Source organism: Balaenoptera ricei, chromosome 15 (genome assembly GCF_028023285.1).
Source record: "Balaenoptera ricei isolate mBalRic1 chromosome 15, mBalRic1.hap2, whole genome shotgun sequence".
In the NCBI taxonomy this organism is placed as follows: Eukaryota; Metazoa; Chordata; class Mammalia; order Artiodactyla; family Balaenopteridae; genus Balaenoptera; species Balaenoptera ricei.
The window spans coordinates 16,400,840-16,418,646 of record NC_082653.1 but is presented as its reverse complement, the minus strand read 5'-3'; the positions used below and the strand labels follow the sequence as shown (position 1 = coordinate 16,418,646).

At 46.8% G+C, this 17,807-nt stretch overlaps 1 protein-coding gene and 1 non-coding gene across 4 annotated transcripts in view; one reads left to right on the top strand and one right to left on the bottom strand.

Moving 5' to 3' along the window:
- Positions 1-17,807, bottom strand: part of JPH2 (junctophilin 2) — a 62,337-nt gene that overhangs the window by 5,249 nt on the left and 39,281 nt on the right. For all 3 annotated transcript variants that reach the window (XM_059896006.1, XM_059896007.1, XM_059896008.1), the window contains one exon: positions 552-670. In XM_059896006.1, the coding sequence (XP_059751989.1) occupies positions 552-670 (119 nt within the window). The remainder of the gene's footprint in view (positions 1-551; positions 671-17,807) is intronic.
- TRNAE-UUC (transfer RNA glutamic acid (anticodon UUC)) lies at positions 17,723-17,795 on the top strand. The gene has a single exon. It is a non-coding gene; the product is annotated as a tRNA-Glu (tRNA).

Here is a 17,807-nt window from a genome sequence, read left to right as displayed (position 1 = left end):
ACCCAAGGCGGAGGCAGCCAGCCAGGGTCGCTGTTCCTTGGACCAGCAGGGGGCGCACTGTGATGGGAAGCGACTTGACCTCCCAGGCACAGATCTGCGCTCCGCGGTCTTCCATCTAGTCTCCCTTTGGTCTTCCGGCCGCAGCCAGAATGTTTAGAAAATACAAATCTAATCGTGCCACTCACCTTAAAACCCTCAGTGCAGGCAGCACCGATCCCCCACCCTGATGGGCTCCCACCGCTCTATCCAAATGCAAAGTCTGTATCAGAGCCAGGGGGTCCTCCTTACTCTGCAGACCCATTTCCCAGAGAGAAGAGACGGGCTGGAGTGGGGGGAGCCTCTGATACCCCGCCACAATCTCAGCATGAGTCCCCTTGTGTCATGCTTGTACTCATCCCATGCTTGCACCACGCTCCACAGATTCTGGAACTCAAAGGCATGCGTGGACCCACTTGAGCATCTCAGCTTTCCAGCAAGCAAAGAGAAAGTGTCCACCCCCCCAGGACCTACCCCTACCCCGTCCTGCCCCTCCCCTCCCTGGTTGGCCCTACCTGGCTGGTAGAAGTCTGGAGCCAGTTCCCTGGCCAAAGTGCGGGCAATGTTGGACTCTTGGTTGGCAGCCAGGGCAGCCTGTTCTGCTGCCTCAGCTTTGGCCTTGGCGTGACTTGTCCTAAGGAGACAACATGGTGGAGACTCAGGATCCCTCCAGAGAACTAGCCCTCTGCCCTTCCTCCCCAACCCACAAAGAGACACCCTGGACAGAATTTTCATTCACTCCAGCTGTCAATGAATATTTATTGAGCTCTGTGGTCCAGACTGCTGTGCATTCCCCAGACCATTTCCTCTTCATTCTGTGCACACAGATGGACTACATTTCCCAACCTCCCCTGCAGTTAGGTGTGGTCAGGTGACCGTCCGAAGCATTGTGGGAAGACAGGATTATGCCATTTCCAGACCTGGCCCACAGAAACCTCCTCTATAATCCTCTTTGTCCTCTCTTTCCCCCCTGTTGCTGGTAAAATGCAGAGGAGGCCAAGGCCCAGAACAGAGAATTTAACCTCATTTTTGTCACAGATCTTCCTGGCATCTGGTGACACTGCTGGACCCCTTCTTGGAATGTTTTAAAATGCACAAATTGCACAGGATTACAAAGGGATGCAATTATATTGACACACTGTTACCAAAATATTTAAAGGGACAAATTTGTAATATAATAATGTATATTCTTCTTTATTAACACTTTAAACAAAATATCTAGCGGGTCTATTAACTACCATAATTTAAAAGTATAGATTAACATAAAGGATATTTCAAGGATACGTGCAACAACAGTAATGTGACATGAAAATATATGTGATTTCTATTAGTGACAAAGTCAGAGATACTGCTAATACTACTGTTGATTTATTGCCAACTTCCATAATTGAAGAAAATACTAAAGTTCAGTTAGAGGTTAGTAAAAATAAAGATGTGGTTTTCCCTGCCCAGATCCCCTCGCTGGGCAAATGCACCCAGCCCTAACTTCTGAATTGACCGCTAATGGCTCACTGCTCTCCCAGAGAATTGCAACCAGTAGAAGCCACCTTGTTCCCAAGGTCAACAACCCCTCCCCAACCCAGGGAGCCCATAACCAATGACTAATGACACCAGCCAGCCCCTTCTTGTCCCAAGAGGAACCAACTCTGAGGTACAAGTCAGGCTCCAGAGCCCCCATGGGATCAGGCTGAAGCTGGACTCCAGGTTAAGACCACATCTCTGCTTGGCTACTTCCCTGTCTGATTTTGTGTCTCTCACTCCCCCTCTCTCCTGAGAGCACTTGCTCCATAAATCGTCTGCACAAGGATCCTCATCTCAGACTCAGCTTCTAGGGAATCTAACCTAAGGCAGCATCCAGGTTCACGGACTCCCTGATTTCTCTCCACAGTACCGCCTGTGGACTCCAGGTTCAGAAACACAGTGGAAGGAATTTGGGTCCACAAATTGCATAGAGCAAAGTCCCCCCCAGCCCCGCAAAGTCCCATATTAAATGTGGAACATTTAAGCATTAAATTTAAACATTAAATTCAGCAAGGCTTAAATGTCTACTACGTTAAGCACCTGAAATTTGGGGGATGTTTATTTCAGTTTATTTAATGTAGCCTAACTAGGAGAAGTACCTGCTAAAATATTAACAGCCCAACTTACCAGTGGGCATTGCTTTAAAGGAATTATGAAGATTATCTCATGTAATCATCATGATGCCTTAGGAAGCTGGTGCTGTTATTATTTTCCCTGTTTTACGGAAAAGGAAACTGAGGCACAGGCAAGGTAGGTAACTTGCCCAAGGTCACAAAGTCTTTAAGTGCAGGAACTGAGATTTTGAACCCAGGCAAGATGATTCCAGAGCCTGTGCTGCTCTGAAGCATGTGCCATACTTGACCGGGAGCTGGGATTCCTGTGGACAAGACAAGCCCCTCTCAAGTGAGGGAGATGGGCTGGAAGCAAACAACCAAAATTATTTAATACAATGTAATTAAATAAAAAGTGCAATTGTGAGAAGTGCCATAAAGGAAGAGTACAGAATGCAATGAAAATGTACAACAGGAAGACTTGATATAGATCGGCAGTGGAGGTGGGGGATTAGGCAAGGTTTCCTGGAGGATGTGACATTTAAGTTGAGAGCTGAAACTGACACACCAGTTGGCCCAGCAGACGTGAGGTGGGGACAGTGAGCCAGGTAGAGGGAAGAGCACGTGCAAAGGCCCTGAGAGGGAGTAAGAGCTTCGTGCCTTTGGGGAACTGAAAGGTCAAATCGGTGTCCCCATGGGCAGATGAGTCAGTTCCTCGGGGAGCTGATTTGCGTGTGTCTTTAGCATGGAATTGGGCCCAGGATAAGGGAGATAAATTTTACTAAGCTCCCTCCAAACGCCAAGCCCTTTGCCTACATTATCCCTTTCAATCCTCAAAACTGCCTGGGAGGTAGTTTTTACTGTCTCTATTTCACAGGTGGGGAAACTGAGTCTCAGACAGGTACCTTGCTCAAGGATGCAAAGTAACAGTTGACACTTACAAAGCATTTACTACATATCAAGGGCTTTATAGAAATTAACCCATTTAATTTCCCCAATCACTATGTGGTAGATGTTATCACCATCATCCCTCTTTACAGAGGAGAAATCCGGGGCATAAGAAGGCTTCAAGGATCCCACCAAACTTACCCAGCCAGCAAGTGACAGCAAGTTTTCAAACCAAGGCTTTCTGGGATCTAGAGTCTGTGCCCTTAACCACCGGCTGTATCTCCACTCCATAATGAGTAGTGGAGTTCAAACCCAGAATTGTCTGATTTCTAAACCCTTGCCCTCTCCACTGCCACAATAATGTTTACTGAAGAAAAGAATATTTTACTGAATGAAAGGATACATAAATGAATGCATGCATGCACACGTACACATATGTATGCGTAAGCGGGCAGCATAGGAAATAGTTAAGAGCATGGTTTTGGAATCAGTAGTCCTGGATTCCAATTTTGGCTCTGCCAAGGCTGGGGCTAGGGTGCAAATGAGGTATTCACCTCAGGCTCAAAATTTAGGGATGCCAAAAAACTCAGTAATCCAGATAAATAATACTCGAACGCCATATTTTTAAAAGTCCAAACTAATGCAAAAATAATCCTTGATGAGCAAGCTATGAACAAAATTTAAATAAAGGCCAAATCAGACCCTGCATTTGTATGACTCTCCTCACTCGCCTCCCCCTAGTCCCGACCCCACTGGGACTCTAGGACCTTGGGTGAGTGGCTTTGCCTCTCTATGCCTCAGTTTCTACATCTGTAGGACAATAATTCTGCCCTTTTGGAGTTGCTGTGAAAACTACTGAGAGGCAACACATGAAAGTGTTTAGCCCGGGATGGGGCTGAGTGATGATGATGATGGTGATGGTGGTGGTGATGGTGGTGGTGGAGAAGGAGGAGGAGGAGAAAAAGAAGGAGAAGGAGGAAGATGACATTTGTGACATCAAAATCAAGTGTGGAACCAACAAGGAGCCTACTGTATAGCACAGGGAACTATACTCAGTATTTTGTAATAACCTATAAGGGAAAAGAATCTGAAAAAGAATATATATATATATATATAATATGTATATACATACCTAGATATATGAATATATATATACATATATATATACGTATAACTGAATCGCTGTGCTGTACACCTGAAACTTACATGATATTGTAAATCAACTATACTTCAATTAAAAAATTAAAAAATAAAAACCGAGTGTGGTTACATGCATATCCCCAGACTCATATTTGCCTGTACATGGGTATGTGTGATTCAAAGATCTAAAGTTTCAGAGACACTTCCCTGGAAACCTGAAACCCCAGGTTGGGGGAGGAGGGAAAGGGCTGGGCAAACCCTCCAACTGAGAAAATGTCCTTTTTTGGTAATGTAAGCTGGATGAGGCTTGTTTCCCGGTGCCCTGGGAAGCTGTGTTGCAGGACTCCTCAGGCCAGAATGGCAGCCTTCACACTGAGCCCTGGAAGATTCTGGGGGATCAACGGTGGACCCTCCAGGGCAGCCAGAACAGGGGTCAGAGGGGAGTGGCCACACAGCCCAAGGCAATAAGGGCTGCTGGGTTTAAAGGAAGCACGCTCCTCTGCCCACATCCATCAATCTGACCAACTGAATACCTTATCAGCGCGCCCCCCCCCCCCAAAATGCCTCTGATTTCAGGAATAGCTCCCTAGCTCCCCAGCCTTCAAGCCAGGAATCCCAGCGTCTCCCACACCCTCCTTCCTCACCTTTCAATATTCACAGACAACAACCACCAACTCCTGTCTCTCCTGCTCCCCCTATAGCTCTTGAATCTGCCCATTCTCCTTCCTTCCATCACTCCTCCTGCAAGGTCCCCCACTCCCATCTGTAGCCTCCCTGCCTCTAGGCTCGCTTCCTACAACCAATTACATGCAGCTTGCTTAACCCATACATCCCGTGGCCTCACCTCTTGCTGAAAATCTTTGCAAGGTTTCCTATTGCGCTGAAAATAAAGTCCAAACTACTTAGCGTGGCCTTCAAGGCTCTCCAGATTCTCGGCCCGAGGCAGCCTTGATGGGGTGTATCTGGCAGCTCACCAGGGCAGGCTGAACTGCTGTGGTCCAAAGGCTATCTTCTGGTCCAGTGGCACTCACAGTGTGGTCCATGCACCACCCCCCAGCCCCTCATCATCCAGGCACTTGTTGAAAATGCAGATTTGGGGGCTCCACCCCAGATCTATTGAATCAGAATTTCTTAGGAGGAGCCCAGGAATCTTAATTTATAAACCTCCAGCTGCTTCCACTGCTCATTAAAGTTTGAGAAGCATGCACTAGTCAGACAGAGAGAAAATCCAGCTTTCTCTTGGGCAGTTCCTTCCCAGCCTGCTCAACCCCCCAGGAGCCTTGAGTGGCTCTCTTCAAGCACCAGGATCCCTCCCTGAGTCCAGGTCCTGCTAGGGAAGCGCAGGAACCATTTCTTTTCCTATGACCACTTTGATGTTTCTTGGGGAGGGTCTCCTAGGATGGCTCTGCCCCTAATGGGGAGAAGGGAGGGAGCAGTAACTGGGGCAGGGGGTGGGGCAGGGATCAGTCACCCTTCTTGATTTCAACAGATTTTCTTTCGTCAGCAGGGTTAAAAATAGGGCTGGTGGTGGTTCAGGGCTGGGGCAGGGCAATAACCCAGGGGAAGCACTTCTGAGAGTATCCAGCCCCACCCCTGACTCCTTTGCCCACCCCAGACCCCTAACCGCCCCATTAGATCTGGCCTTGTTGCCCAGGCTCCCACCAGGCCACCGATGGCTTCATTGGGCCAAAGGGAGACACCCACAGGATGTACCCCTGACTCCTTTGCTCTGGCTGTTCTCCCCTCTGGAATGTTTTCTCAATCCTTCTACCTCCCAGCCTTAAAGGGCCAGCTCAAGACCCACTTCAACATCCAGATTCATTCATTTAATACAACTTTATGGAGTGCCTACTATGTGCTAGGCACTATTCTGGGCACTGTGACTAAAAAAGCAAACCAAGTATCCAAAAATCCCTTCTAGAGCTCACATTCTATTGCAGGGGGCAGCAAATTAGGGCAACAGGCCAAAGTTAGCCCGCTGCCTGTTTCCGTACCACCTGTGAGCTAATAATGCTTTTTATATCTTTAAAGGTGTGGAAAAAAACCCAAAAGAGTAATTTTATGATGTGAAAATTATATGGAATTTAGATTTGTGTCCATATAAAGTTTTATTGGAACAGAGCCACACCCATTCGTTTACTATTACCTAGGGTTAAGTAGTTGCCACCGAAGTCCATGTCCTGCAAGGCCAAAAATATTTATCGTCTGGTGCTTTACAGGAAAAGTTTGCCCACCTCTGTTCTAATGCATCCACTCAACAACGGTCTCTTCTACTACTCTTATTAATAATATTGATCTGTTATTGGTTGAGCACTTTGTGCCCAGCTCTGTGCTATGGCCACAATTACACATACGACTTCAGTGAGGTGAAGTCACTTTCTCAAGGTCACACAGCTAGAAAGTGCATCTGCCCAAGCTCCTCCCCATTACACTGAGCCGCGGCCTTCCTGGCACTAACTAACTGGGCCAGGTCTTCCACGTGCTGGGACCAGGGATGGGGAAAAATCAGACCCAGCAGCCGCCTGAGGAGCTCACAACCTAATGCAGCCCTGCCAGGTCAACTATGCAACATCTCTGAAAATCAGTGGATGGACAGAGGCACAGAGCAAAGCCTTAAACTACATGGGGGTGTGGCTAAGAGGGGGCACCTCTGGCTAGGTTGTCTGGGGTCAGGTCTTGGCTCTGCTCCTTATACCCTCGGGCAAGTCTGAGCCCCCTGAGCCCCAGTCTCCTCATCTGTAAAATGGGGATAATAACAGCACCTGCCTCAGAGAAACAGTATAAGGAGTAAATGAATAAACAGTCATATGGCCCTTAGAACAGTAGCCAGGACACAGGAAGTGCTATCTAGGTGCTTGTTAATAAAATATGTAAGAAGCACAGTTGTTTTTAGACGACTGAAACAAAAAACCTTAATGTACTTAATGTCACTGATTTGTTCACTTATAAAGTTTTCAGAAATCCATCAGAACAAGGAGCCCATGGTAGGTTTGGAGGACAGAGGCAGATAATCAGAGCCCCCAACTCAGGCCTCTGCCAGCCTCTCTGAAGCTGCAGAGGTGGTTGATAAGGGCAGTGCAGCCAAGTCTTCCTGAGGGGATGCTTCAGATGCCACCGCCCTGTCTTCTCCCAAAATAGCCCCTCGCCCCTAGCTCTGGCTGGCTGTGGCCGTTTCCCCCCAGAACAATCATGGTCAGAGTAAACTCGAGGAGGAACCACAGCTGGAGTGTCCAGCCACCTGCCCAGATAGCTCCCTGGGAGAAAGTTCCCCTGCCCTCAAAAAGGGATGTAGACAAGGGTCCAGTCTTGCCTGGACTGCATTCATTTGGCAAACGTGTGCTAAGCCCTGCTGGGAAACTCTTCACCAGAGGGATTAAGGGTACAAGTTCACATCCATCATATTCTGGGTACCTGACCTTTGCTCTCTGGCCTCAGTTTCCTCACCTGTGAAATGGGTTAATAATATTTAACTCACAAAATTACTGGGAGCCTGAAATAAGATTGCACAAAAGTGCTTAGCATAAACTGAGCACTTAACAAATATTAGCTATCATTATTGTTACAGTTTTTGTTATTATTATAATGATGTTTACCAGCAATTCCCTTCCAAAATGCTAAAGACTGCCAAAAAATTGGGATTTAAATATGCATTTGTAGAAGGATATGTCATGTAAATATTGTTTCAAGGTTCACCCATGTTGCAGCATAAATAGTACTTCATTCCTTTCTATTGCCAAATAATGGTCCACTGTGTGGATAAACCATATTTAGTTTATCTGTTCATCAGTTGATGGACATTTGGGTTGTTTCCACCTTTTGGTTACTATGAATAATGCTGCTATGGATATTTGTAGAAGTTTTTGGGTGGATGTATGTTTGCATTTCTCTTGGGTATACACCTAGGAGTGGAATTGCTGGGTCATGTGATAACTCTTTTTAACCTTTTGAGGAACTGCCAGACTGGTTCTGAATTGAGTGTAACATTTTACCTTCTTCCAATAACATATGAGGGTTCCAATTTTTCCACCTCCTTGTCAACACTTACTATTATCCATTTTTAAATTTTAGTCACACTAGTGGTTTGTGAGGTGCATTTCATCGTGGTTTTGATTTGCATTTCCCTGATGGCTAATGATGTTGAGTGTGTTTTTATGTGCTTAATGACCATTTATGAATCTTCTTAGGAGAAATGTTTATTTAGATTCTTTGCCTGTTTTCAAATTTTTTGTCTTATTATTGAGTTGTAAAAGTTCTTTATATATTCTAGATACAAGTCCCTTATCAAATATATGATTTGAAAATATTTTTCCCATTCTGTTGTCTTTTCACTTTCTTGATGGTGTCCTTCGAAGCACAGAAGTGTTTAAGTTTAATGATGTCCAATTTATGTATTTTTCTTTTGTTGACTGTGCTTTTGGTGTCATATCTAAGAAAGCTCTGCCTAGCTCAATGTCCGAAGATTTACTACTATATTTTATCCCCAGGGTTTTATAGTTTACTTCTTACATTTAGATCTAGAAACATTACTTCTAATAAGAAAAAATGGGAAATAAACTAAGGGTTCGTACCGCCCTAGGAGATAGGCACCACAACCATTTTACAGATGAAGAAACTGAGGCACAGAGAGGTTAAGTCACTTGCCCATTATTATTATAATGAACATTAAGCCAGACATGGCCCCTGCTCTGGAAGGATGTAGAGTCTGGTCAGAGATAAGACAAGGTGAAAAGTTTTGAGAACAAACAGAAGGCTACAGGGCAGGAGAAAGCCCATGTGCTGGGTTACATGTTCATAATTTCTATTTTGTTATTTTTATATTATAAATATATAAAATATGTAGTAAAAATAATATGGTTTCATCATCAAAAAAATTGGAAAATAAGCAGATTTGTTTGAAAAAAGAAAAATTGCTGTTAATATTTTGGTATTTTGAGGTGGTTAAGAACACTGTTTTTTGACTGTGGGTGGCTTACATAATTCTCTGTACTTTGATTTTTTTCCATCTGTAAAATGGGGATATGAATAGCCCCTGCCTCACAGAGTTGTTGGGATTATAGAGAGAATGACTGTACCTAAAGCATTTAGAACAGGACGTGACGCATAGAAAGCTCTATGCAAGTGTTTGAAAATTTTAGAAAGTGAATTTGTTTTAGCTGAAGTGGAGGGGCATAGGTTTTGAGTCTAGGGGGCTGTGCCCCACTTCAGGCCCTAGGTAGGACCTCCCGACCTTGGAAGCCCAGCCTGAAATCCCCAGGCCATGGAGGTGACCTGTTCCAGATCATGTTTTACAGAAACCTTTCTCCCCTTCTTGAAAAAGAGCCGCCAGCCCAGCTGGGAAGGGGGCTCACACTCACCATGTGTGGGTGGGTAAGTGACACCCCTTCCCCCCGACCCAGCCTCTAAGGGGGAGGCAAAGTAATGAGTTGCTGTTTACTAAGTGCTAACTATGTGCCAGACACTTGATCTTTGTGGTCGGCTGAATAATGACCCCAGAGATATCCAGGTCCTAATCCCTGGAACCAATGAATGTTACCTTATACGGCAAAAGGGGCTTTGCAGATGTGATTAAATTGAGGATCTTGAGATGCAGGAATTATCCTGGATTATACAAGCAGGTTCTAAATGTAACCACAAGTGTCCTTATAAGAGGGAGGCAGGGGCAGATGGGACCACAGGAGAGGAGAGGATGATGTGATGATGGAACAGAGACTCAAGTGATGCACTTTGAAGATGCAGGATAGGGCCCCAAACCGAGGAATGGGGGCAGACACCAAGAAGTTGAAAAGTCAAGGAATTGGATTCTCCTGTCAGCCTCCTGAAGGAACCAGCCCTGTCAACACCCTGACTTTAGCCTACTGAGACTGATTTCAGACTTCTGACCTCCAGAACTGTAACAGAATAAATCTGTGTTGTAAGCCCCCAAGTTTGTGGTAATTTGTTACAGCAGCAACAGGAAACTACAACAACCTCTGTGATCTCATGTCATCCTCATGACGACCCACTGTACAGGAGAAGAAAGGAAGGCTCAGGAAATTATTTGCCCACGGCTCATAGCTAGTGAGATCCAGAGCCGGCTGGAACATGATTGCAGGTCTGTCTGGCATCAGAGCCTTTGCTGACCCACGCATCTGCTACACACTTCAGTTAAGCCAGAAGACCCCAGCAGCTGGGACTGGCCACAACCATGCCTCTTCCCCCAGGGGCGTGGGCATCCCTAGCGTTCATCGTGCCTATCATAGAGCCAAGGGCTAGTGGTTACCAGCAGTGATACCCTCAACTTCCCCCAAAGAAAGGTTAGTCCATCCAAACCTGGGAATTGCCTGGCTGACTACATGTGACTAAAGTCTGGCTGTACTGCGGCAGCCAGTGAAGTGACAGGGAGGGGACCTCAGGCCTTGCTCCTCCTCCCCACGTAGGACTGGACCTGCAGTCCAATCTGGAACCCAGGTCTCAGCAGTGAGGCCTTTTCTGGATGAGTTGGCTGCACAGGGAGACTTCCTTTTTAAAAAGTCTACACCAGGGACTTCCCTGGTGGGCCAGTGGTTAAAACCGCCTTCCAATGCAGGGGACGCAGTTCGATCCCTGGTCGGGGAACTAAGATCCCACATGCTGCGGGACAACTAAGCCCATGCAACGCAACTACTGAGCCTGTGCGCACTAGAGAGAAGCCCGTGCGCCACAACTAGAGAGAAGCCCGCGCGCTGCAACAAAAGACCCTGCATGCAGCACCGAAGATCCCATGTGCCACAACTAAGACCCGACGCAGCCAAATGAATAAATAAATATTTTAAAGTCTATGCCAGATTTTAAAATCACACTTTATGAATTATGAAAAGAGTAACAGTAAAGCAAAAGCACTGGGAACCCACTGTGCTAAAACAATAGCTAGGTAAGCTTTTGAGCCTTCTTTTCTAGCCTTTCCACGTGTACATCTATTTTTTTAACAGAGCTGTGAACACAATAAAGATTCAATTTTGAGGGCCAGTTTTTAAGAGCATGGAATCTGAAGTCATGCTACCCAGGTCTGAAAACCCTGACTCAGACATTAGCCGTGTGACCTGGGCAAATCACTTAACCTCTCTGTGCATCCATTTCTTCTTCTGAAAAGCGAGTGTGGCAGGAAGATTTTTCAGATGCTTCCTGGTATTCATACCCTTATGGGATCCCCTCCCCTTGAGTATGGGCTGAACTCAGTGACAGACTTCTAACAAAAAGACTATGGCAGGGGCTTCCCTGGTGGTGCAGTGGTTGAGAATCTGCCTGCCAATGCAGGGGACACGGGTTCGAGCCCTGGTCTGGGAAGATCCCACATGCCGCGGAGCGACTAGGCCCGTGAGCCACAACTACTGAGCCTGCGCGTCTGGAGCCTGTGCTCCGCAACAAGAGAGGCCGCGATAGTGAGAGGCCCACACACCGCGATAAAGAGTGGCCCCCGCTTGCCGCAACTGGAGAAAGCCCTCGCACAGAAAAGAAGACCCAACACAGCCAAAAAAAAAAAAAAAAGACTATGGCAGCGGTGATAGGATAGCACTTCCATGACTAGTTTACAAAAGATGGTGACTTTGCTCTCGCTAGCAGACTCTTGCTGGCTTTGACGAAGCAAGCTCCCATGTTGGGGAGGCTCACATGGCAAGGAACTGAAGGCAGCTTCCCGCCAACATCAGCAAAGAGCTCACGGCCTCAGTCCAACGGCCCACGAGAAACTGGATCCTGCCAGCAACCATGTGCGTGGGTGTGGAGTGGATCCTTCCCCAGGGGAGCCTTCAGATGGGACCAAAGCCCCGGCCAACACCTTGACTGCAGCCTCATGGGAGACCCTGAGCCAGAGGACACAGCTCAGCCACGTCCTGATACCTGACCCACAGAAACCGCGAGATAAGAAAAATGTGTTGTTTCGTGCTGCTATGCTTTGGGATAATTTTTTAGGCAGTGATAGACAACTATGACAAATTTGGATAATGATAATGCCTACCTCATAGGGCTGTTATGAAAATTAAAGGAATTAATATACAGAAAGGGCTTAGAACAGTGCCTTTTGCCCTGAGTGTGCACTAGAGAAGTTTAGCTTTCACTATTATACATTTTTCACTCACATAATTTTTCATGTTTGCATATATTCATGTTTATCATTTCAGACTGCTCAACCTTTTTTTCTTTAGAAATTTAACATCTACATATTTTTGAGCTAGTGCTTCCCCTTCTGGGAATCTGGCCAACTGACATACTCAAATTGTGCAAAATGACACACGTACAAGGGTATTTACTGCAATCCTGTTTGTAATAGCAAAAGATTGGAAATGAAGCCAAAGCAAGAAGTGGAGAAGTAGTTGATTAAATTATGGTATAGTCATTTGAAGAACAATTCTCATTGAGTGCCTACTGTGTGCCAGCACTACGCTCAGATACTGGCATGTATTATTCCATTTAGTCCTCACAGTATCCTCTAAGGTAGACATCACTATCAATTCCCATTTTACAGGTGAGAAAACTAAGGATGAGAAGGTTAGATAAGCCATCCAGCTCACACAGTCAATAAACAGGGAAAGCCAGGAATCCCAGTGTGGTGAACACCAAAATAAGATTAATATTAAAGTTGGAGTTTTTGTTAATATTGGTGTCGGACGACATGGTTTCAAACCCCAGCTCCTCCACGTCCAAGTTGTGTGACCTTTGCCAAGTTGTGGAACCTCTCCAAGTCTGTTTCACCATCTGTAACTCGGGTTAATAATAGCACTTAGCTGCCCCTAGAATTATTGTGAGGATCAAGTGAACTGTGGCATGTGAAGGGTATACTCATTTGATCGTGACAAGTATTTACTAAGCACCTACTGTGTGCTGGGTCCTGGGCTAGATCTAGGGGTACAGCAGTGAACAGAAGAAACTCACCTCCTAAAACTTACAGACTAGCCTAGCATGCCTCCCTGTGCATAGTGGGTACCCCATCAATGGTAGCTACTATTTTTGTTACTATTACTTAAAGAGTGATTCTTCGCCCCAAGGGTTGGACTTCCCACCTGGGTCTACTGGGATCGCCCGCAGAGAGCCCGCTGACCTGGCTCTGGGTGTGCTCTGCTCCCCACCTCAGCCCACCCCGCCCACCCGGTGAGCCAGCCGGCCATGGCATCCCACAAGGCCCAAGTCAGCAGACATCTCCTGTCTAAATAAGGACAAGGCGCACAGGAGAGCTTTCTGTGAGCTGGAGGAATGCTGACAGCTGAGCCCTCCCGGCCCAGCACCCTCCCCGGCCTCCGGCCCCTCCCCAGGTGGGACTCCGCTGTGGCATTCCAGTTTTTCCCAGAGCAGCCCCCAAGGTCCCTGACACCCCCCCTCACCCCCCAGGCTGCTCTGAAAGCTGATAAGGAGCCTTAGGAAGGAATTCCAAGCAGCTCCATCTGTTCCTGGGGGCTTGCATCCCTACTGCCACACGGGGAGGAAGAAACCATGGGGAGGGGCCAACCCCAGCCCCAGCCCTGGAAAATCACATCCCTTGCCTCGAAAAGCATTTCCAGAGATTTTATTTGGCCTCAGGCGCTGTGTCAGGTGTGAGGGCCCCAGAGGAGATTCCGACCACGTTGCTGTCTTCCTCTATCCCCAAACCATGTCACAGGTCACGACTGAGACAAGTCCATGGCTCCTGGTGGGGTGGGAAGGGGGAGACACATCTAGCCCAGAGCACAGGCTCAGGGGAGACCTCTTAGAGAAGTTCTTCCTGAGGCAGTGGCTGAACGGGGGAGCTCTGGCACCAGATGACTGGGGTTCCCATCCTAGCCCTGCTTCTTCCTAGTTCTGTGACCTTGAGCAAGTTACTTTACAGTTCTGTGCCTCCGTTTCCCCATCTGTGAAATGGGAGAATAACAGCACCAACCTCACAGAGTTGGGAGAACTAAATGCATGGGTATTTGCAAAGTGCTTAGAGCAGTAAGGGCAGTGGGGGAAGGGGGGGGGGTCATGTCCTCAGGATTTCTTTAGGGTGACCGGAGAGCTTATCATTCAAACCAGGGCACCTGAGGGTGAAAGGGGGTCTGTTTATAATTATACCCAGCATGATCCAGGGCGATCTCAGGCACACGAGGCAGCGTGGTCATCCCAGCCTCGACCACAACTAAGGTGCCAACTGTCACCGACAGCGACTGTCTGTCATCTTTGTAAGCCAGACCTGCAAGAGATGAACACCATACTCGGCACACAGCAGGTGCACACAAGAGCTGCTGAGGTTTTGTTTCCAACAGATCTGACTTTCAGATTTCCCAGGAAGAAAAAATAACCCTTACGATGAAGACATGTAAAAACGAGACTTGAGCTAGAGTCCAAGGAAAAAATTAAGGATTTCTATGCATTAGTTAAGAGATATTTATTGAGCTCTTTATGTGGGTCCATGCCTAGGCCCCGGGGTGGTGGGGTGAAGGGGGAGGGGAAAGAGGTGTCATAAGGAAGCAAAATAAAGAAGTAAAGGATTCCATGCCTGGTCACCAACCATGCTTGGTCGGGTAACAAGGAAGCATTTGGAGACAGGATTCAAGATAGAACAGACACCATCAGGGAGGGGTCAGGTCTTGGGTGGGCCTGAGGGATGTGACAAAGGGAACCGATCAAATGCAGAGCAAAGGCAGAGAGGTGGGCAGGAAGGGGGCCTGGGGCTTGGGAAGGGCATGTCCTGATGGCTAAGAACCAGGTCTTGGACCAGAATCAAGGGTCCAAGTCCCATCTCCACCCCTTATGCACTGGCTTACCCGTGGCAACTCACACGATCTACTTCGCCTCACTTTCTGCACCAATAAAATAGAGCAAAGGATACCTTCGCTCTTCAGGGCTGCCCGGAGACCAAATGAGATGCCTGTGAAATTCTGTTCAGTTCATGGCACGTTGCAGATGTAGAATGCTACATTTAGAACGCTAAATGTAGAACGTACTACAAATGTAGTACGCTCCACAAGGAACAGATTTTTGTCTGTTTTGTTCATTGATGAATCCCCAGCACCAAGAACAGGGTCTGGCCCACAGCAAGTGCTTAATAAAAATTTGTTGAATGAATAAATGGCAGCCATTATGAGTATTATTATCATAATTATTATTCAGTGATAGGCCTGGCTGAGCTGGAGCAGAGGAAAATAAAGGAGCTTTTTACAGATGTGGAAGCAGGCCGAGACAGGTGAAGGGATTTGCCTGAGGTCACACTGCCAACAAGTCACAGAGTGGGATCTGCCTCCGTGGCCGGGCTCTTCAACTCCACCTCCTCCCATCCTCCCTGCCTGCCTGCCTTCTATAAGCATTCCCTGGGTGCCTACTAAGTGCAGGCATCTGACAACATAACAGGGATATAAAGAAACTTAAAATCAGAGTTCTGGCCATAAGGCGCTTATAGACCAGTAGAGAAAACCTATAGGAAAATAATCTAGTTGGGAAAGTTCAGGCTTTTTAAAATGGGAAACCCAGAAGAAGAACAGACATGGTAAACTTGCCTGCAGAGAAGACCTCTGAGTTACAGCCTGAAGCAAAGTAGGGATGGAGAAATCAAACCTGACACTAAACATGTACTGGAGATGGCCCAGGCAAGCTCTTGACAGGACACTGGTAGCTTGAGATCAGCCACTGTGGCAGCATCTACACCATGGAAATTGGCAAACTCAAGGAAGCAGGGGTCTCCATCTCCACCCGCCACCCACCAGACCCTCCAAGAGCTGTTTAATCAGCACATTACTTCACAGAATAGACATGAGCTAGAAAAAAAGCTAACTGTCTCAGCAGATTCAGATCCTTATGTTTTACCTCCTACCTGGGCAATTTCTGTCCCCTCCCCCTTTGAAAAACAGGTTACTAGCTTTTTTGACAAAAAGCACTTGAAGTTTGCCATCTCCGACCTCAGGATCTCCCCTCCCTATTTATCACAGGACAATTCTCGGAGTGGGTGTCAGGCGGCGTCCGTGGAAACCTGCGCTTTGCTCTGTGAAGGAGTTAGGGGAGCTGAAGGGGACCCCTCCACGCTGTGTACAGGCATCCTCTCTTCTTCCTGCATGTAGTCCTGGGAAAATGACAAAGTCTTATTTTAAATTTTGAGGCTGTGGGCTTATTTCCATGTCTGTGTGAGCTAGTCAGATGGAGAAGAGAAGAAAGAAGTGAGGAAAGGGTGGTCTGAATAGAGGGAACTGCAGGAGCCAAGGCACAAAAAGGTGTTAAAACACACACAGACACACAGACAGACATACACCAAGTGTTTAAGAAGCTGAGAAAAGTTTAGCCTGACAATGTCATGAGTGAATGAAGAATTAGGATGGAGGCAAATGATAAAGAGCCTCGAATGCCACATTCACTAAACATTGCTGAGACTAGATAGCAGTTCACCAAACCCCTTTCCTCTGCTTCCTGGGCACACACCTGGACAGTTTCCCAGTCTCCTTTGCAGGAAGGTATGGCCATGTGACTAGATTCTGGCCAATGGAATGTAAGAAGACATGATGCGCCCTACTTCCTGGCCAATGGAATGTAGGAAGACATGATGCGCCTTACTTCCTGGCCAATAAGAACCTTCCACTAAGAACCTTCCACTGCCTCTTTGCAGGTGTTTTTCCTTTTCATTGGCTTGATGCAGAGAGCACTATGATCTTGGAAGCCATATATTGAAGATGGCAGAGCCACAGGATGGAAGGAGCCTGGGTCTCTGAATCATTGCTTGGAGGAGAGCTGCCCACTGAGAAGGGTACCCATTTTGGATTTTACATGCGTGAGAAATAAACTTGTGCCTGATCTGTTCTGTGTCTGTGTGTTTAAATGAAGGGATGGAAGAGGAAGAGGAGAATAGCAAGGGTACTCCTGTGTTCCTCCTCTCCAGTCTGGGGGACTCCTGTTCCAGTGTTCCACCAGCAAGCTTCAGCCCTGAGGTAAACCGTCTGCCACAGGAGGCGAGAGTGAGAGCAGGACATCTGCTTTCCTTGGACAAGATTGAGGAAGGCACTGTTAGTCTGAATGTCCATCCCTCTTTCATAAGAGCCCCTCAGGCCCATTAATGAATCAGTCACTGCTGAGCATTTAGTGAGTGCCTACTGTGTATAAGGTCTAAGCTTGGGCTCCTCCCATCCAGAACTCGAGAGTCTAGTTGCCCTTCTAAAGACTGGCTTTCCCTCCCTTTCAGGCTCTGGAAAGAGGGAGAGGAGAAATCTGTCCTTCAGGCCAATGACTCAAAAGCTTACTACTGACAGGACCAAAAATGATAGGTGGTACCAGGACATTCATCAGATAACATTGTTCCTTTAAGATTCAAAGTCAACCATCCTGATTTCTTCAATGAGAAAGTCTCAGTTAATGTTTATATACCTTTAATGAGTCTTATATTCCATTTTTTTAACAGAGAGAGAGCAGAGCAGCAAGCAGCCTTGATCTGAGCTTTTAGTAGGCAACCGCACTGGGGATGGTTTAATGATGTTTTGCTTCACTGTATTTTTCTCTTTTTCTTGTGCGTATGTTGTTCTGGTTTTCTTTTGGTATTGTCTGGTTGTGTTTTTGTTTTTTCCACTAACCTCTCTTTATGTAACACTGCATTTCTATCTATGGTAATGACCTAAAGACACTTTATAAAAATAAATTTAAGGAATTCCCCGGTGGTCCAGTGGTTAAGACTCGGCGCTTTCACTGCCGTGGGCCCAGGTTCGATCCCTGGTCGGGGAACTAAGATCCTGC